This window comes from Peromyscus californicus, unplaced genomic scaffold (genome assembly GCF_007827085.1).
Source record: "Peromyscus californicus insignis strain IS unplaced genomic scaffold, ASM782708v3 Scaffold_4__1_contigs__length_199733344, whole genome shotgun sequence".
Lineage (NCBI taxonomy): Eukaryota > Metazoa > Chordata > Mammalia > Rodentia > Cricetidae > Peromyscus > Peromyscus californicus.
The window spans coordinates 77627260-77642731 of record NW_026294562.1 but is presented as its reverse complement, the minus strand read 5'-3'; the positions used below and the strand labels follow the sequence as shown (position 1 = coordinate 77642731).

General features: G+C 51.4%; 1 protein-coding gene across 4 annotated transcripts in view; it reads right to left on the bottom strand.

Moving 5' to 3' along the window:
* The window catches only part of Gsg1l (GSG1 like), a 197316-nt gene that overhangs the window by 36576 nt on the left and 145268 nt on the right, over positions 1–15472 (bottom strand). For all 4 annotated transcript variants that reach the window (XM_052763275.1, XM_052763274.1, XM_052763273.1 and 1 more), the window contains one exon: positions 6755–6866. In XM_052763275.1, coding sequence (XP_052619235.1) covers positions 6755–6866 — 112 coding nt within the window. The remainder of the gene's footprint in view (positions 1–6754; positions 6867–15472) is intronic.

Genomic DNA, 15472 nt, shown 5'->3' with positions numbered 1-15472 from the left:
GTGTGTCATCCGGCTCCTTGTGGCCTTCTATGGCTCCATGGGGAGGGTGGTTTCATCACCACAGGGAAAGCTGGCAAAATCCCTGGCTCCCCACTGATGCCTCCAAGGGGTTTGCATGGGGTGTTTGTCATACCTGTGAGAGTCTAGTCCACACATCCCACATGGTCTTCGCATCACTGAGTGGGAGGCCTTGCTGCTGACCTGTGAGTGGGGCTCCTTATTCTGCTACCACTCAGCAAATGAGGAAGCTGGGGGCCTCAGTCAGGTCTGCTAAGGGAACACCTCAGCTCCATCTGTGCTGCCCAGGGTGGGGAACCCAGGTGGGATTTCCTGGGTGGGGACAGCGGTGTGACTGGAGCAGGGAAATTTGGCCTTAAAGTGTTCATCTCCATTAGCAGCTGATGAGAATTAGTGTTAATTGTCTGACAGGACCTGAAATCCCCTAGGAGACAGCCTCTAGGCGTACCTGTGAGGCATTATTCAGTTTCTGGACATGCCGGTGAGGAACTATGTTGATAAGTCACTTGAGGTGAGAAGACCCAGCCGTTGGTGACGGCACCCTTCCCTGGGCGCTAGTCCTGGGCAGCATGGAAGGGAGAGGGTGAGCCAAGCGAGCATTTGTCGCTCTCAGCTTCCCGACTGTGGGTGTGATGTGACCAGCTGCTTCCAGCTCCTGCCGCCTCCACCTCCCAGGATGGACTGCCTCAAGCTGTGAGCTGAAATAGACCCTTTCTCCCTGGAGTTCTTTTGGCCAGTTTATCATAGTGACAGGAGAAGTGACCAGGACTGTGACCCTTCCTGACCCTTGGCTGTCATTCTGTCTGTGCCTTCTGACATGTCTGTGTTGTCCACTCCATCAGCTCCAACTCTGGGATCTGCGCACGAGGAGGGCACATCTGAGTGCTACTCCTCCCTCTAGTCTCCCGGCTTCTCTCCACCTTCCAGAATCTTCCAGGTCTGTTTACTGAGGCCCATCCAAGGACTGAGCTGTGTAGAGTAAGAGCAGGGGGAGACGTGTCCTCCCTGACTTCCTAGAAGTGGAAGTCCTGCTTTGTGTGTGGTTACCCCTCCCCTCACACACCCAAATGCTCCGTCTGCTTCACTGCTACGCCACGTCACCTAGAACAGTGCCTGGCACACAGCAGGTACTCAATAAATAAATTGGGGAATGGATAAACAAATGAGTTAACACAGAGACAATAAAAACTGGTAAAAAGCAGATAAGAAGACACTGTTCCCTGGTGTGCCGGCGTGGGGCTCAGACTGCATCCCACCAACTCTGATCTTCCAGTCCCTCTTCCCCAGACCCCCGGGATACCTGCACATGGAACAGCTTGAAGTCTCTGGGCCTGGAAACTTCTAGTGTCTGCATCACACTGCTCAGCTGGTGCAGGGAAGTATAGGGGTGGTTGGCTTGGGGGGTCACAGCTAAGAGCACAGTGGATACTTGGGGACAAGAGAGAGGGTGATGTGACAGGAGAGTGTGGCTTTCCACCTCCTCTGTCCCCTGGGAGTCACAGAGGCATGCTGGAGAGTAGATGTGAAGGCATCCATCTGCCACTTGGCAATGGACCCCAGGCCCTGCATAGAGGGGGGATAATAACAGAGCATCAAGGGGGACTCCCACAGACAGTTGCAGACTGAGGGCACAGGCTCACTGTAGGGACAGGGCACAAATGCCTAACCCAGGCCACCCTCTGAGCCCAGGAGCATTAGGAGCAAAATGACTGTAGGCTCTTGGAGCCTCCCAGGGCACCTGTGGGCAGCTGTAGCCTGTTAGCTGTCCTGATCTTAGAGAAAAGGAGGCCAGAGTTTCTGCTGACCACAGCCTCTGGAAAGAACACCAGCCAACCCAGCAAAACTCCCACATTGCCTTGGGGCCCTCAGGCAATCCTAGAGTACTGCAGCAGAGGTACTTGCTGGGACCAGCCTGCAGAATGGGGGTCCAGTAGCCCTCAGCAAGGAAACAGCCCGGAGGGCCCAGCTCCCATGACATCAGGGAGATGGGAAGGAAGAGAACCAGTGGGGCTCCCTTATCCCAGGGGACAGGGGGCTCGGTGCAGAGGGTCACCTCTAGGCCAGGAGACAAACTTTTCGGGGACCCAACTCACTCTTCTCGTGTGGCCTGGGCTGAACTGTTTAGCCTCTCAGGGACTTTTAGGTGTGTGTGTGTGTGTGTGTGTGTGTGTGTGTGTGTGTGTGTGTGTGTGATCTCCTATGTAGCCCAGGCTGGACTCAAATTCATAATCCTCCTGGCACCACCTAGGATTCCAAGAATGTGCCACTAGGGCTGGCTGGTCTCGTCTACACTAGAGCTGTTCTAGTCTACACTAGGGCTGTTCTAGTCTACACTAGGGCTGTTCTGGTCTACACTAGGGCTGTTCTGGTCTACACTAGGGCTGTTCTGGTCTACACTAGGGCTGTTCTAGTCTACACTGGGGCTGTTCTAGTCTACACTAGGGCTGTTCTAGTCTACACTAGGGCTGTTCTAGTCTACACTAGGGCTGTTCTCATTTACACTGGGGCTGTTCTAGTCTACACTAGGGCTGTTCTAGTCTACACTAGGGCTGTTCTAGTCTACACTAGGGCTGTTCTAGTCTACACTAGGGCTGTTCTAGTCTACACTAGGGCTGTTCTGGTCTACACTAGGGCTGTTCTGGTCTACACTAGGGCTGTTCTAGTCTACACTAGGGCTGTTCTCATTTACACTAGGGCTGTTCTAGTCTACACTAGGGCTGTTCTCGTCTATACTAGGGCTGTTCTGGTCTACACTAGGGCTGTTCTCATTTACACTAGGGCTGTTCTAGTCTATACTAGGGCTGTTCTGGTCTACACTAGGGCTGTTCTGGTCTACACTAGGGCTGTTCTGGTCTATACTAGGGCTGTTCTGGTCTACACTAGGGCTGTTCTGGTCTACACTAGGGCTGTTCTGGTCTATACTAGGGCTGTTCTCATCTACACTAGGGCTGTTCTCATCTATACTAGGGCTGTTCTCATTTACACTAGGGCTGTTCTAGTCTATACTAGGGCTGTTCTGGTCTATACTAGGGCTGTTCTGGTCTATACTAGGTCTGTTCTCATCTACACTAGGGCTGTTCTCGTCTATACTAGGGCTGTTCTCATCTACACTAGGGCTGTTCTCGTCTATACTAGGGCTGTTCTCATTTACACTAGGGCTGTTCTAGTCTATACTAGGGCTGTTCTGGTCTATACTAGGTCTGTTCTCATCTACACTAGGGCTGTTCTCGTCTATACTAGGGCTGTTCTCATTTACACTAGGGCTGTTCTAGTCTATACTAGGGCTGTTCTGGTCTACACTAGGGCTGTTCTGGTCTACACTAGGGCTGTTCTGGTCTACACTAGGGCTGTTCTGGTCTACACTGGGGCTGTTCTGGTCTACACTAGGGCTGTTCTGGTCTACACTAGGATTGGCTGTTCTAATCTACAGTCTTCAGAGAGACTGCTTGGGATGGGATTTGCTACATGTGTTGTGCTAAGTCAAGAAGCCCTCTCTCCCCGGCATTTTGATCAAGGGCAGAACAGAAAGAAAATGTTTGTTCAGGACTACATCTGTATTCTCTTGGTCCTCCCAGCAGGGTCGGGCAAGTGAGGAGCAATAGTTAGCTCATGGTGGAGACTGGGGAGAACTGGAGGGCAGAGGTCAGTCACTGTCCTGCCTGAGCTACAATGTCACCACCCAACATGGATGGTTAGACACAGGCCAGACAGACAGGTCTTCCAACAGGCCACAAGCCGGACACCGGTGCTGCCACCTGACCGTCTAAGCGCTGCAGATATTAGAAAACTACCCGTTTAGTTTCAGGCCCAGCAAGCCTTCCACAGGCTGACTGGTGTTTCAGGCAGCAGGCAGCCTCTGAGGCTAACAATGGGACTCCCCAGGGACACACACGCCACACGGTCACTAACTTTCTGATCCCAGAAGTGGGACCAGTTACTCCTTGGGAGGCAAAGGCAGGCTGAGGCAGCCACTCACCAAGTCTTGTCTGGGGCTGTCGGCCCACTCAGCTCTCACTCTACCCAGTCCTTACCCCCAGCTGGACGCCCACCACTGTCTTGCCTAGAATGTTCTGGGTGGGCTAAGGAGAGCAGAGACGGCATAGGGAAGAGCATCTTGGAGTACTCCCCCAGATGTGGGCAGGTGGACATCGGGTTATGTGACACTGAATGTTGGTGGCTGGGGTATCCTTCATGACCACTGTTGTTCACAAAACATCTGCCTTGCATGGATACTAGAAGCTGGCCTCGCACACACCAACACGCCTGTCAAGCCTGAGTGACTACCTCAGCCTGGGTGACCCCAAAGCATGGCCTTACTTCTTTGCTTCTGTCTATGAGAGCTGCTATCAAGGGCCACAGCCCCTGCACCTGGCCTTGGGCCACAGAGTGCTACATAGTGACACAGGACCGCACACACAAAGCCTTCAGTTTCCACCTGGGTCTCTTGAAATGCTGATCATGGGACACTGTCCCTAGGGACCGGCCACCATGCACAAGAAGCTGCTCTGGCCACCAGCCACTGCTAGCCAGCATTGTTCTGAGCTGTCTCCCACTGATGTGAACCAGATTTTTACGGAAGTCTGCAAGCTAGGACCAACCTGCAAAGCCATATGAGTTAATGCAGTTTTCCTTGAACCCAGGAGCTGTTGGGTGATGTACTCTATCCATCAACAGAGAATGAATGGGCTGCCACCCAGGAGGTAGAAGTGGCAGTCTCTATTGTACAGTTGACAATGCTGAGACACACAGGGGTTAAGGGACTTGACAATCATCTACAGCTGGCAGCTTTGAACTTGACCTCATCCTAAGACCTATCTATCACCCTCAGCATTGCCACAGGCTCCTGCTGGGCTGCTCAAGATGCAATTTGAGACTGGGGTGCACCACACACATAACCACGGGGACCTTCAACTGCAGCACGGGTGTCCGCCAGAGAATGCTCACCAGCCTTGAATGCTCACCATCCCAGGGTCCTCAGCCCCATTCTTGCTGATGGGCCTCAGGCTGGAGGCTGGGGCTTCCTCCCTCAACACTGGTCTCTCACACCCTGCCTGGAGTGAGCCAGGGAGGCTTGGGCAAGAATTTTAACAAATGGCCTCGCATATATGAAGCGAAAGAGATGGCCTCCTTTGGCTTCAGTGGACAAGGAATGAGAAATGGGGCTATCTGTCCTGCAGGTCTCTGTGACAAGGAGGGATGTGTCAGCCTTAATCCAGGCCTCACAGTGGGCGGTTTTAATAAGTCCTGTGGAATCTGGTGCTATGTGGGAGGCAGTGCGGGGAAAGGAGCCAGGCCAGAGGGAAACACACAAGTCCATGGTCAAAACCCGCAGGCTCAGCATAGGAGGGAGCCCAGTGCTACAGTGGGACCCAGGGGCTGCTGAGTGGCCTGGGGTGCAGACAAATCCCAGTGCTGCATGAAAGCTGTGTGACCCAGGGCAAGCAGCCTACCCTTTCTGAGCCTTGGTTCCCACATAGGCAATAGGAGGTCACTGTTCATGTTAAACCCTGCGTGGTAGCCATTTAAGAAGTCCGGGGAGTGCTGCAGGTTTGGAGCACCATGCCTAGAACACCTGTCGCTCATCACCAGTGAGCACCAGACCTGGACTCCGTCCGTTCCTTTCTGCTGCTGGGGCTGCGCTCCTCAGTCAGGTTTCTTGAGTTCCCCCCAAGTCTCCCTGAAGTATTGACCCAGAACCCTGTTAGGACCCATGGGACCTGAGCCACCACTGCTGCATCTCCAGCACTGTGGAGAAAGGCCACAGACTAGCCACTGTGTGTCCAGAGCCACAGCGCTCAGGAAATAAGGTGAATAACCCAGCCAACGTCTGTCCCCAGCCACCAGGGCAAGGCCTGTGTCCTTGTGAATCTCTCCACTCCCTGTGGAAGGGATGCTCTGGACCATGTGACTCAGGTACAACCCTTCAGATCCTTCTCATTTCCCCAGGATTTAAATCATTGGCTCATGGATGATCACATAAGCCAACGAAACCACTCCCACCCCCACTTCCTACCCCCGCCCCCATTCCTCACCCTGCCCCTTTTATTTGTAGTACATTTGTAAGGTGTTCTGGAGTGGTGCTTGGCAACCATCTTTACCACCACTGTGAGGAAAGCTGCCTGAGACTGAAGCTATGAGAGACTGAGGAAGGGAGAGAGAAAGACTGGGCCCCTGAGGAACTCACTGGATCTGGATCCAGCTGTGCCTGAAGCAGACATTACAGGGCTCACCCAGCATGCGGTCCACCTAGACACCTTGGGACTCATTCCTAGCTCCAGAGGTTGGCCTGCTTGAGCTGAAACACTACCCTCAAGCCACTCCCCAGTTGCATGACCGTTCAGGAGAAAAGAAAGGACCTGTGCCCATCACAGGGACGTTTAGGACCTCAGCCCACGCTGGAGAAGGAGGCCTCATCTCTGCATGTGAAGGACACACTGGCCATGGGGAATTTGCTTACCACCACTGAGCCACAGGGTCTCTTTGTTCAGATTGATGGGGCAGGATTTTGTCACAACCCAGAGTCCCATATGGTTGTGTGTGCCCACCTCCACCCCCACCCCTCACCCCTGTCCCATACACCACCCACACCCTGGCTTCTGAGTTAAATCAATGAATAAGCACCCTTGTTCTTGTAAGCATGGGTTTTTGCCATTCACAAGCCAAAGGATCCTGACACACTCCTTTGTGTACCCAGCACGACTCAGACTCTGATACCTGAAGGTCAAAGGTCACTTACCAGAAAGACCACCCATAGTCCCAGGAATGAGGTCTCCAGTCTTCAGGGCCGAGGCTCACGGTGACCTGGAACACCTGTGTGTACATCATGTGCGCGACCATTCCCAGGAGGCCTGTGGAGCAGAGCAGGTGTCAGGATCCAGGGAAGGACCTCATCCCCATGTTAAGGACCACCCCCCACAGCCACTTGCCAGCTGGCCTGTTAGTATTGAGAGTGCATGGACTCCATGGAAGGAACATTAATTATTGGGAGCAGAGGCTGAGAGGCAGTGGGGTGGTCCAGAGGATCGAGGGCAGCCCTGCAGAAGTTTAAGCAAAGCAAACCGGTTCATGTTAGAAACCGGTTCCTGAAAGGGGCCACAAGTAAACATTTGAGGCTGGGGGCCAGGTGGTCTCTGTTAAAACTATTTAACTCATCCAACTGGCTATGGGTGACATGTTAGCTTACGGGTTTCCCCAATAAAACTTTTTATCACAAAGCAGCCAACGGACTGGTTTCAGCCTGCACTCAGGCTTGCTGGCACCTGTGTTAGAAAGACCCCACGGAAGGAGTGGCCTCCAGTGTCAACCTGTGGGTCTCTGACCCCTTACTCAGGGCTCCTAAGACCACCAGCAAACACAGATGTTTACATTATGATTCATAGCAATAGCAAAATCACAGTTATGAAGTAGCAATGAAAATAATGTTATGGTTGGGGGTCACCACAACATGAAGAACTGTATTAAAGGGTCACAGCATTAGGAAAGTTGGGAACCACAGTTGCAGAGGGTTATAAAATCAACTTCACAGGTTTCTTTTTAACACAACCAGTATTTTGAAAAGAATGGGATGGTATTTATGTAAGTTTGAATCTTAAATGCCCCCCATGGAATGTCCCCACTCCCCATGGTCTCACGTTTTGGACACTTGTTCCTGCTGCGGCGGGGTGGGGTGGGGTGTACTTTTATGGAAACTGTGGACACCGTAGGAAGTGGGGCCCAACCGAAGGTGGTAGGTCACAGGGTGGACCCATTATCCCCGTCTCTTGACCTGTCTTGCTCTCTGCCTCTTGGTCCACCAGGACCTGAGCAGCCTCTGCCATACACCTGCTGCCAAGAAAGAGCCGCACAGCCTGCCTCCCCCACCACGGTGGACTTGAACCACAAGCCAGAGTAAACCTTTTCGCTCAGGTTGCTCCTGCCAGGTGTTGTGGTTACAGTGACACACAAAGGAACCCACGACACAGCCGAATGCCGCTGGGGGAAATGGTCCGTGGACTGTTCAGCTCTGAGCGTGTGCAGCGTTGTGACGTGGGGGTAACTCACCAGTTGAAGAAGTGTGAGCTGGAGGACTTTGGGGATAGGCTCTTTCCTAACACACTTTCTCTGTGTGGTCTGGGGCTAAGCACGTGACCTCTCTGAATCTCCAGTCTTTCCGTCATCCTCAAGCCGAGGATCGTGTCACGTGTGGGGGAATCTCAAGGGACCCAAGATAGGGCAGCCTTGGTATCTGAGGCCCACCAGGCACTAATCTTTACAGCCACTGGGATAATTGCAAAACAGAGCCCGTCTCTTGGGGACCGGGTTATAGACTGTCATCTAAGGCCTCCTGTGTGGCCAACCCTAAGATATGGACTCAGTCTTAAGGAGGGAGTGTCTCGAGCAAGAAGGTAGATGTACATAGGTCGTATAGCAAAAGTTACGTTTTATTATGCTGGCGGTCATCACACTAGGTTCACGCTCTAAGTTCCTAACTATGGTCCTAAGCCTGTCTCCCCAAGGCCACTCGCCTGTGCGACACACCTTAGCTGAAGGTCAGGTCCAGTCTCTAACAGAAGTCTCTGATTTGAGGATCAGGATCTTGGGGGTAGACTCTCCAGCAGCAGGGCAGATCAGGGTGGGATCTCTCCAAATGTGCAGAGCAGAGCCTTGCTCTTGGTCTCTTATATGCTGCTGTCCAGTGGGTGTCATGGGGTCTAGAACTGAGTCTGGTTATCTTGAATGAGTGAAGTCACTAAGTTCTGGTTATCAGGTACAGCCGTGGGTGTCGTGGGGATCCTGACTAAGCTGTGTTTACACGGCTGAAAGGCATTTTCACTATGCTCATTACAGGGAGACAGTCCTGATGAGAAGAAGAAAGGAGACCAACATGTTACAGCTCTCAGGTAACACCCATCCCGGAGGGAAGTCGAGGCTGGAGTCCAGGGCAGGAACCTGGAGGCAGGAGCTGATGCAGAGGCCGTAAATGAGTGTTGCTTACTGGCTTGTTCCTCATGGCTTGCTCAGCCTACTTTCTTATAGCACCCAGGACCACCTGCCCAGGGGTGGCACCTCCTACGGTAAGCTGGACCCACCCATATCAACCATCAATCAAGAAAAGAACCTGCAGACTTGCCTATAGGCCAATCAGATGGGGGCATTTTCTCAGTCGAGGCTCCCTCTTCCCAGATGACTCTAACTTGTGTCAAGTTGATAAAAAACAAAACCAAAACACTAGCCAGGACAGGCTCAGATGTAGATTCGCTTGGGTTTTGTTGGTGGTGTTGTGTGGTTTGTTTTATGTTGTTCTGGGTTTTGTTGTTGTTGGCCTAAACCTTACCATATAGATCAGCGTAGCCTTGAATTTAACAGCCTTATGCTCCTGAGTTCCTGAGTTCTGAGGTCACCACCACACACTTAGCTTCCAAATATTCTTTTAAAAACTTTTCTTGGTGTTTGTTGTATACAAGCATTTATGATCAACTATGTATGCATGTATGTGTCTAGATGTGTGGGGGGCGGGGCAGAGGCCAACACCGGGCATCTTCTATTGCTCTCCACCTAGTGGAGCCTGGAGCTCACCAATTGCCAAGACTAGCTGGCCAGTGAACCCCACCCAGATCCTCCCTAGCAGTGGGATTGGGGGTGCACCACCTCACCCAGCTTTTTATGTGAGTGCTGGTGATCTGCACCCAGGTGCTCACCCTTGCCTAGCAGGTACTTTACTAACAGCCGTCTTCCCAGGGCTCCAGACAGTCTTATAGTCAGGCCTCTTCCCACGCTGCCTAGACGGCAGCTGTGCCCCCCTCACTGCTTCTGTCACGCCTGGCCCTGCCGCTAAAGAGAAGGCAAGCAAGAAGTGGTGATGAGAAACTGTGGTGAGGGCAGATGAAGTAAAGGAGACAAGGAGATGGGAGGAGCGGATGCCTCGTGCTTCACCGTGTGGAGGTAAACACCTAGCAACTCTAAAAAGAAGGAAGGCGGAAAGGGACGGAAAGTCCTATGTGTACCGTTTACCCCATCCCACAGCCATCCTTGAGCTCCCAAGGTGAAGTCCCAAGAGTGGAGCAGAGGAGAGGAGTACACCGTGGCCTTGTGAGCTGAGCCACAGCCCTCACCCCAGCCTTCCACCCGGGACCCCAGGGCTCTGAGACAGAGGATTCCAGGCTGTTGTCAGTCTCAGGCCAAGGGCAGGTGACGAGTCCCCTTAGGGGCTCCCCGCAATGCTCCTCCCAGGCCTTACCAACGCTTGATGCTGTAAGGTACTAAAGATCTAACCCTCCCACGGCCACGCTGTGTGCTATTGTCCCTTAGTGCCACAGAGCTGGGCGGTGCTGTTTATGAACTGTTCCTGCTTCCTCCTCTTTGAGTATGTGTGGCCGCATCCTTCCTCAGTCTTGTGTGTGTGTGTGTGTGTGTGTGTGTGTGTGTGTGTGTGTGTGTGTGTGGTGTCTGTATGTGTGTATGTGTGTGTGTGTATATGTGGTGTGTGTGTGTGATAGGGTGTGTGTATGTGTGGTAGGGTGTAGAATGTGTGGTGTGTGTGAGTGTGTGTGTGAGTGTGTATGTGTGTATCTCTGTGTGTATATGTGGTATGTGTGTGATAGGGTGTGTGTGTGTGTGTGTGGTAGGGTGTAGAATGTGTGGTGTGTGTGAGTCTATGTGTGGTGTGTGTGGTGTCTGTGTGTGTATGTAGTGTGGTATATGTATGTATATGTTGTGGGTATGTGTATGTGGTGTGTGTGGTGTCTGTATGTGTATGTAGTGTATGGTATGTGTGTGTATAGTGTGGCATGTGTATGTATGTATTGTGGGTATGTGTATGTGGTGTGTGTGGTATGTGTGTGTGGTGTGTGTACTATGTGGTATGTATGTGTGTACGGTCTGTGCAATGTGTGATGTGTGGACACACGTGTGCAGGTTCTTCTGGAGGTTGAGGAGGACGTTGGGTGTCCTGGTTTACCGACCTCTACCTTATTCCTTTTGGGACATGGTCTGTTATTGAACTTGGAGCTGAGCTGGTGGCCAGCAAGTCCCAGCAGCTCCTCTGTGTCTGTCCCCATCAGAACTGGATACAGGTGTGCGCAGCACCGGGCACAGCCTTAGGCCTGGGTTCTGGATTTCGGAGCTCAAGTCCTCGTACTGCTCAGCAGGTGCTGTCCTCACTCACGCGTCTCTCCAGCCTCGCCCAGGGGCATCTTCTAAACCTGTTTCCTTAGGGAGCTGGGGAATGCTCAGTGGATCAAATTTGTGCTGTGCTAGTGTGGGACCTGCATCCAGGTCCCACATAAAGCTAGCCAAGTCCAGCTCTGGGGCGTGGGCGGAGAGAGATGATCCCTGAAACTCATTGGCCGGCTGGCCTGGCTGTTCAGTGAGGGACCCTGCCTCAAAAGAGAAAGGTGGAGACCAACACAGGAAGACACAGACATCAACCTTGGATCTCCATGTGACATTCATACATGTAAACGCCCCACGTGAACACATACATCTGACATACACACACTGTACTCATTACACCACATACATACACTACACCCCCACACATATACCACACACTACACCCACACACACATACAACACACACACACCACACTGCCATACTACGTCATGCACATATCACACACACACCACACACATACTCTCACACATATACTATACATACTCATACATAACACACACACACACACACACACACACACACACACACACACACACACACACATACTGTGCATACTCACACACCACACACACACACACTCACACCATACACCATGCACATACACACTCACACCATATACCACACACACACACACACACACACACACACAATGTGTGGCTTGCTCTATGGCATGCTAGAGGTTCTTTATGTACCCAGGCTACTAATCCTGGCTGTTGTATGGACGGCAAAGCTGACTGCTTGTCCCCTCTGCATCTTTCTTTTTCAGTAATAGGTTTTGTTTTCCAGAGAAGTTTGATTGGCAGGCAGAGTGCTCACAGCCTCTCCCCACCCTCAGTTCAGTAGTCACTTTCTTTCCTCCTGTAGAGGAGCCAAAGTCTGAGCACTGCTATTCACTAAAACTCTCGGTGAGTCCCATGACTGCTGTTTGTACAGCACACCCACGGGCCCGGCATCTCTGAAGAAATGTCCAAGGTCTGGGCAGACCACAGTTTGTTTGTTCCTTAGTCTACAGGAAGGCGTCTTGGTTGCTCCAAGGTTTTGGCAATTATGGATAAAGCTGCTTTTGCCTTACATTTCTGCAGCTCACTGGGTCATTGACTAACCTTTCCTGGCTTTGCTTCTTGTGACTACTTAGCCCACTCTCCTGCATTTCCCCAGCACGCTTACAGAAGTTTGTCAGTCCATCCAGACTCTAGAGTTTAGCTATTACATGGTGTGAGGTAAGGATCTGACTTCATTTTCTCAGTGACTGGCTTATTGCTTTGAACCCTGACAGATGGTTCCTTCTTTCTCCACTGGTTTTAAATGATTCTTTTATGCAGGTTGAGAATACCAAAAATCCAAAAATTCAAAATGCTCTAAAATCACAAACTTCTTCAGTGCTGACAAGCAGCAGGCTTACCCCTGACTTCTTGTGACAAGCCACAGTCAAAACACAGGTGTGAACATCATATACAAACTACCTCCCCGCTGTGTCTGAGGTGTAGATAAAGCACGAATGAACTTCCTGTTTAACCTTGGGTCCCTCCCAAGATGCCTCATTTGCAAATGCAAATAACTCAAATCTAAAAAATATATTCTGAATTTTTCTGGTCCCCAGGATTTCATATGAGGGATGCTCACCCACACAGTATTCCAAGTCTCCTAATATACACAGCTCTTTTTCCTTGCTCATCATCCCATCCCACCTGTGTTCTGAACTGCCAATCAAGATACCCCCCTACTCACACTGTGTCAACACCACACCTTTTTTGTTTTGTTTGTCTTTTGAGACAGAGTTTCTCTGTGTAGCAGCCCTGGATGTCCTGGAATTCACTCTGTAGACCGGGCTGGCCTTGAACTCACAGAGATCTGCCTGTCTCTGCCTCCTGAGTGCTGGGATTAAAGGCATGCAACACCACTGCCCGGCATAAACCATACCACACTTTTTCAATCATTCCACTTTACTATAGAAACCATGACCTGGAACTGCAAGGCTTTCCCCTGTGTTTCTGCCCAGTGCTCATTTGCTCTGATATTGCTGTCCTCTCAGAAGCCCCGCCCCCTGGGTGAGCCTCCCCACCTCCTACCTACCCCAGCCTGGTCCTGTAGTAGAATATTATTTTAAGACGTGTTACTTTTGTTTGGGTTGTATTTGTTTAACTCTGTGAAGCTGTGTTACTGTGCCTGTCTAAAACACTTAATGGTCTAATAAAGAACTGAACGGCCAATAGTGAGGCAGGAGAGAGAAATAGGCGGGGCTGGCAGGCGGGATACATAGAAGGAGAAATCGGGGAGGAGAGGAAAAGAAAGGAGATCTAGAAAAGAGAGAAGAGGAGGAGGAGGACTCCAGGGGCCAGCCACCCAGCTACACAGCAAGCCACAGAGTAAGAGTAAGATTTACAGAAGTAAGAGAACGGAAAAAGCCCAGAGGCAAAAGGTAGACGGGATAATTTAAGTTAAGGAAAGCTGGCAAGAAATAAGCCAAGCTAAGGCCAGGCTTATAATTAAGAATAAGCCTCCATGTGTGATTTGTTTGGGAGCTGGGTGGTGGGCTCCCCTAAAGAGTAAAAAAGCAAAAACAAACAACAACATGGTCTAGTCCCTTCCCCAAGGCTGTATCTTGCCTTTGCTTGACGGTCACTGGGACTGTCAGGAGTATGGTTTCCTCCTTTGTAAAATGGGTCCAGCAGGGCGGCTCAGTGGGTAAAAGCCCTTTCTGTACAGGCCTGACGACCACAGCGGAAGGGGAGAACTGACTCCTGAGAGTTGTCTCCTCTGACCCACCCCCCCACGGGCTACCCCACCCCCTGCACACGTACGAATAATAAGTAAAATATGCATTAACGGTGTTAACAGTGGGAAGCTTCCATGAGCATTTTGACGGAAGGAAAACATTAGTAAGAACAGTTACAGAGTGGTTGTGAAATGTCCCGCAGAAGGCGCACATGTTCTGGGCCTGGTCCCCAGCTGGTGGCTATGACTCCTTCCTGCGCCTCCTAGACCAGAGAAGCTCTCACCCCCATGATGCTCTGCCCAAGAACATGGGCCAACTGATTACATTCTGAACCCTCCAAGACTGTGAGCTGAAACAGACCCTGCCCCCTGAGGTTTTGGTGTCAGATATTTCACCATGACTGCAAGGCAGCTTCAGGAGCTGGGAAACCTGATCTCAGTTAGGGCAGAGGAGGCAAGGCCACATAACATCTAATACAGGATCTGCCAGCAATGTGCCAAAGCTAGTCCCAGCTACCAGTAGAGTGATTCATTCCCCCAAGTCTTGGCTTAGAACAATGGTTCTCAACATGGGGGCTAAAAGATTCCCTTCACAGGGAAGCGAAACTGGGGACAGGGATGGGAAGAAAACTGGGGCAGCCTGGAATCAGGGGGAAGACACCCAAGGGAGACAGTAGATATCAGCTGAAAGATGATGGAATAGGAAAGTGACCCTTGGGCTGGCCAACTGGAGATCATAGGTGACCTTGACAGGCTCCCTCTGGAGTATAGTGGTAGGGATGGGTGCTCAGCTAGCATGGACTGAGAAAAATTGGAGCAGAAATGATAGAGGAGGCTCTGAGCCTAGTGTCTTGGAGTGGCAGGCTAGGGGTGACGATGGAAAGGGGTCAGGTAGGAGATGGAACTTCTGGTCTACTGTCTACCTGGACAGATCAGGTAATAGCAGGGGGTAGGGTGGGGAGTGTGCACCTGATGAAGGCTAGCATTAGCCCAACCCTAAAAGCAAAAGAAAAGGTAAGCAGGTGAGAGAAGGTTCTAGAACCCAGTGGCTGGCTGGCAACCCAGATGCTCCACCAAGGGTGCAAGAGAAAGAGAACTTGAGTAAGATTTGAATTGAGTAGTGTTGTGTGCTTTTCCTGGGACAACCATTTCTAGCTGCCCAGACTGAACACAGTGAAAGACCTAAGAAATAGCTTCCACCCAAGTCCTGTTTACTTGAGTAAACAGTCCAGGAGTGTGGGTGACTCTTGCAGCTAGACCACCGAGAAGCCCACATGGCATGGATGATGACCTTCTGATGTCACATGATGACATCTGTTTCCGGGTCAACCCTCTACCCACACCCACACCCCTTCAAATCTTGCACCTCCCCAGGCCCTGTGTAGCTAGCCCAGGCTTATATAAATGGGTGGCAGAAAGGTAGCTGGGATCTTGGGTGTGGGTGTCATGACCCTCTTCCTTCTATGAGGAAACACAGGCCAGACCTTGTGAAATTCTCCTGCAGGTAATCACAGAGCTCCGACTGAGCTCCATGACAAGCAGATCCGTGACTCTCCTCCCTGCCGAGCAAGGGCGAGTTAAGGTCAC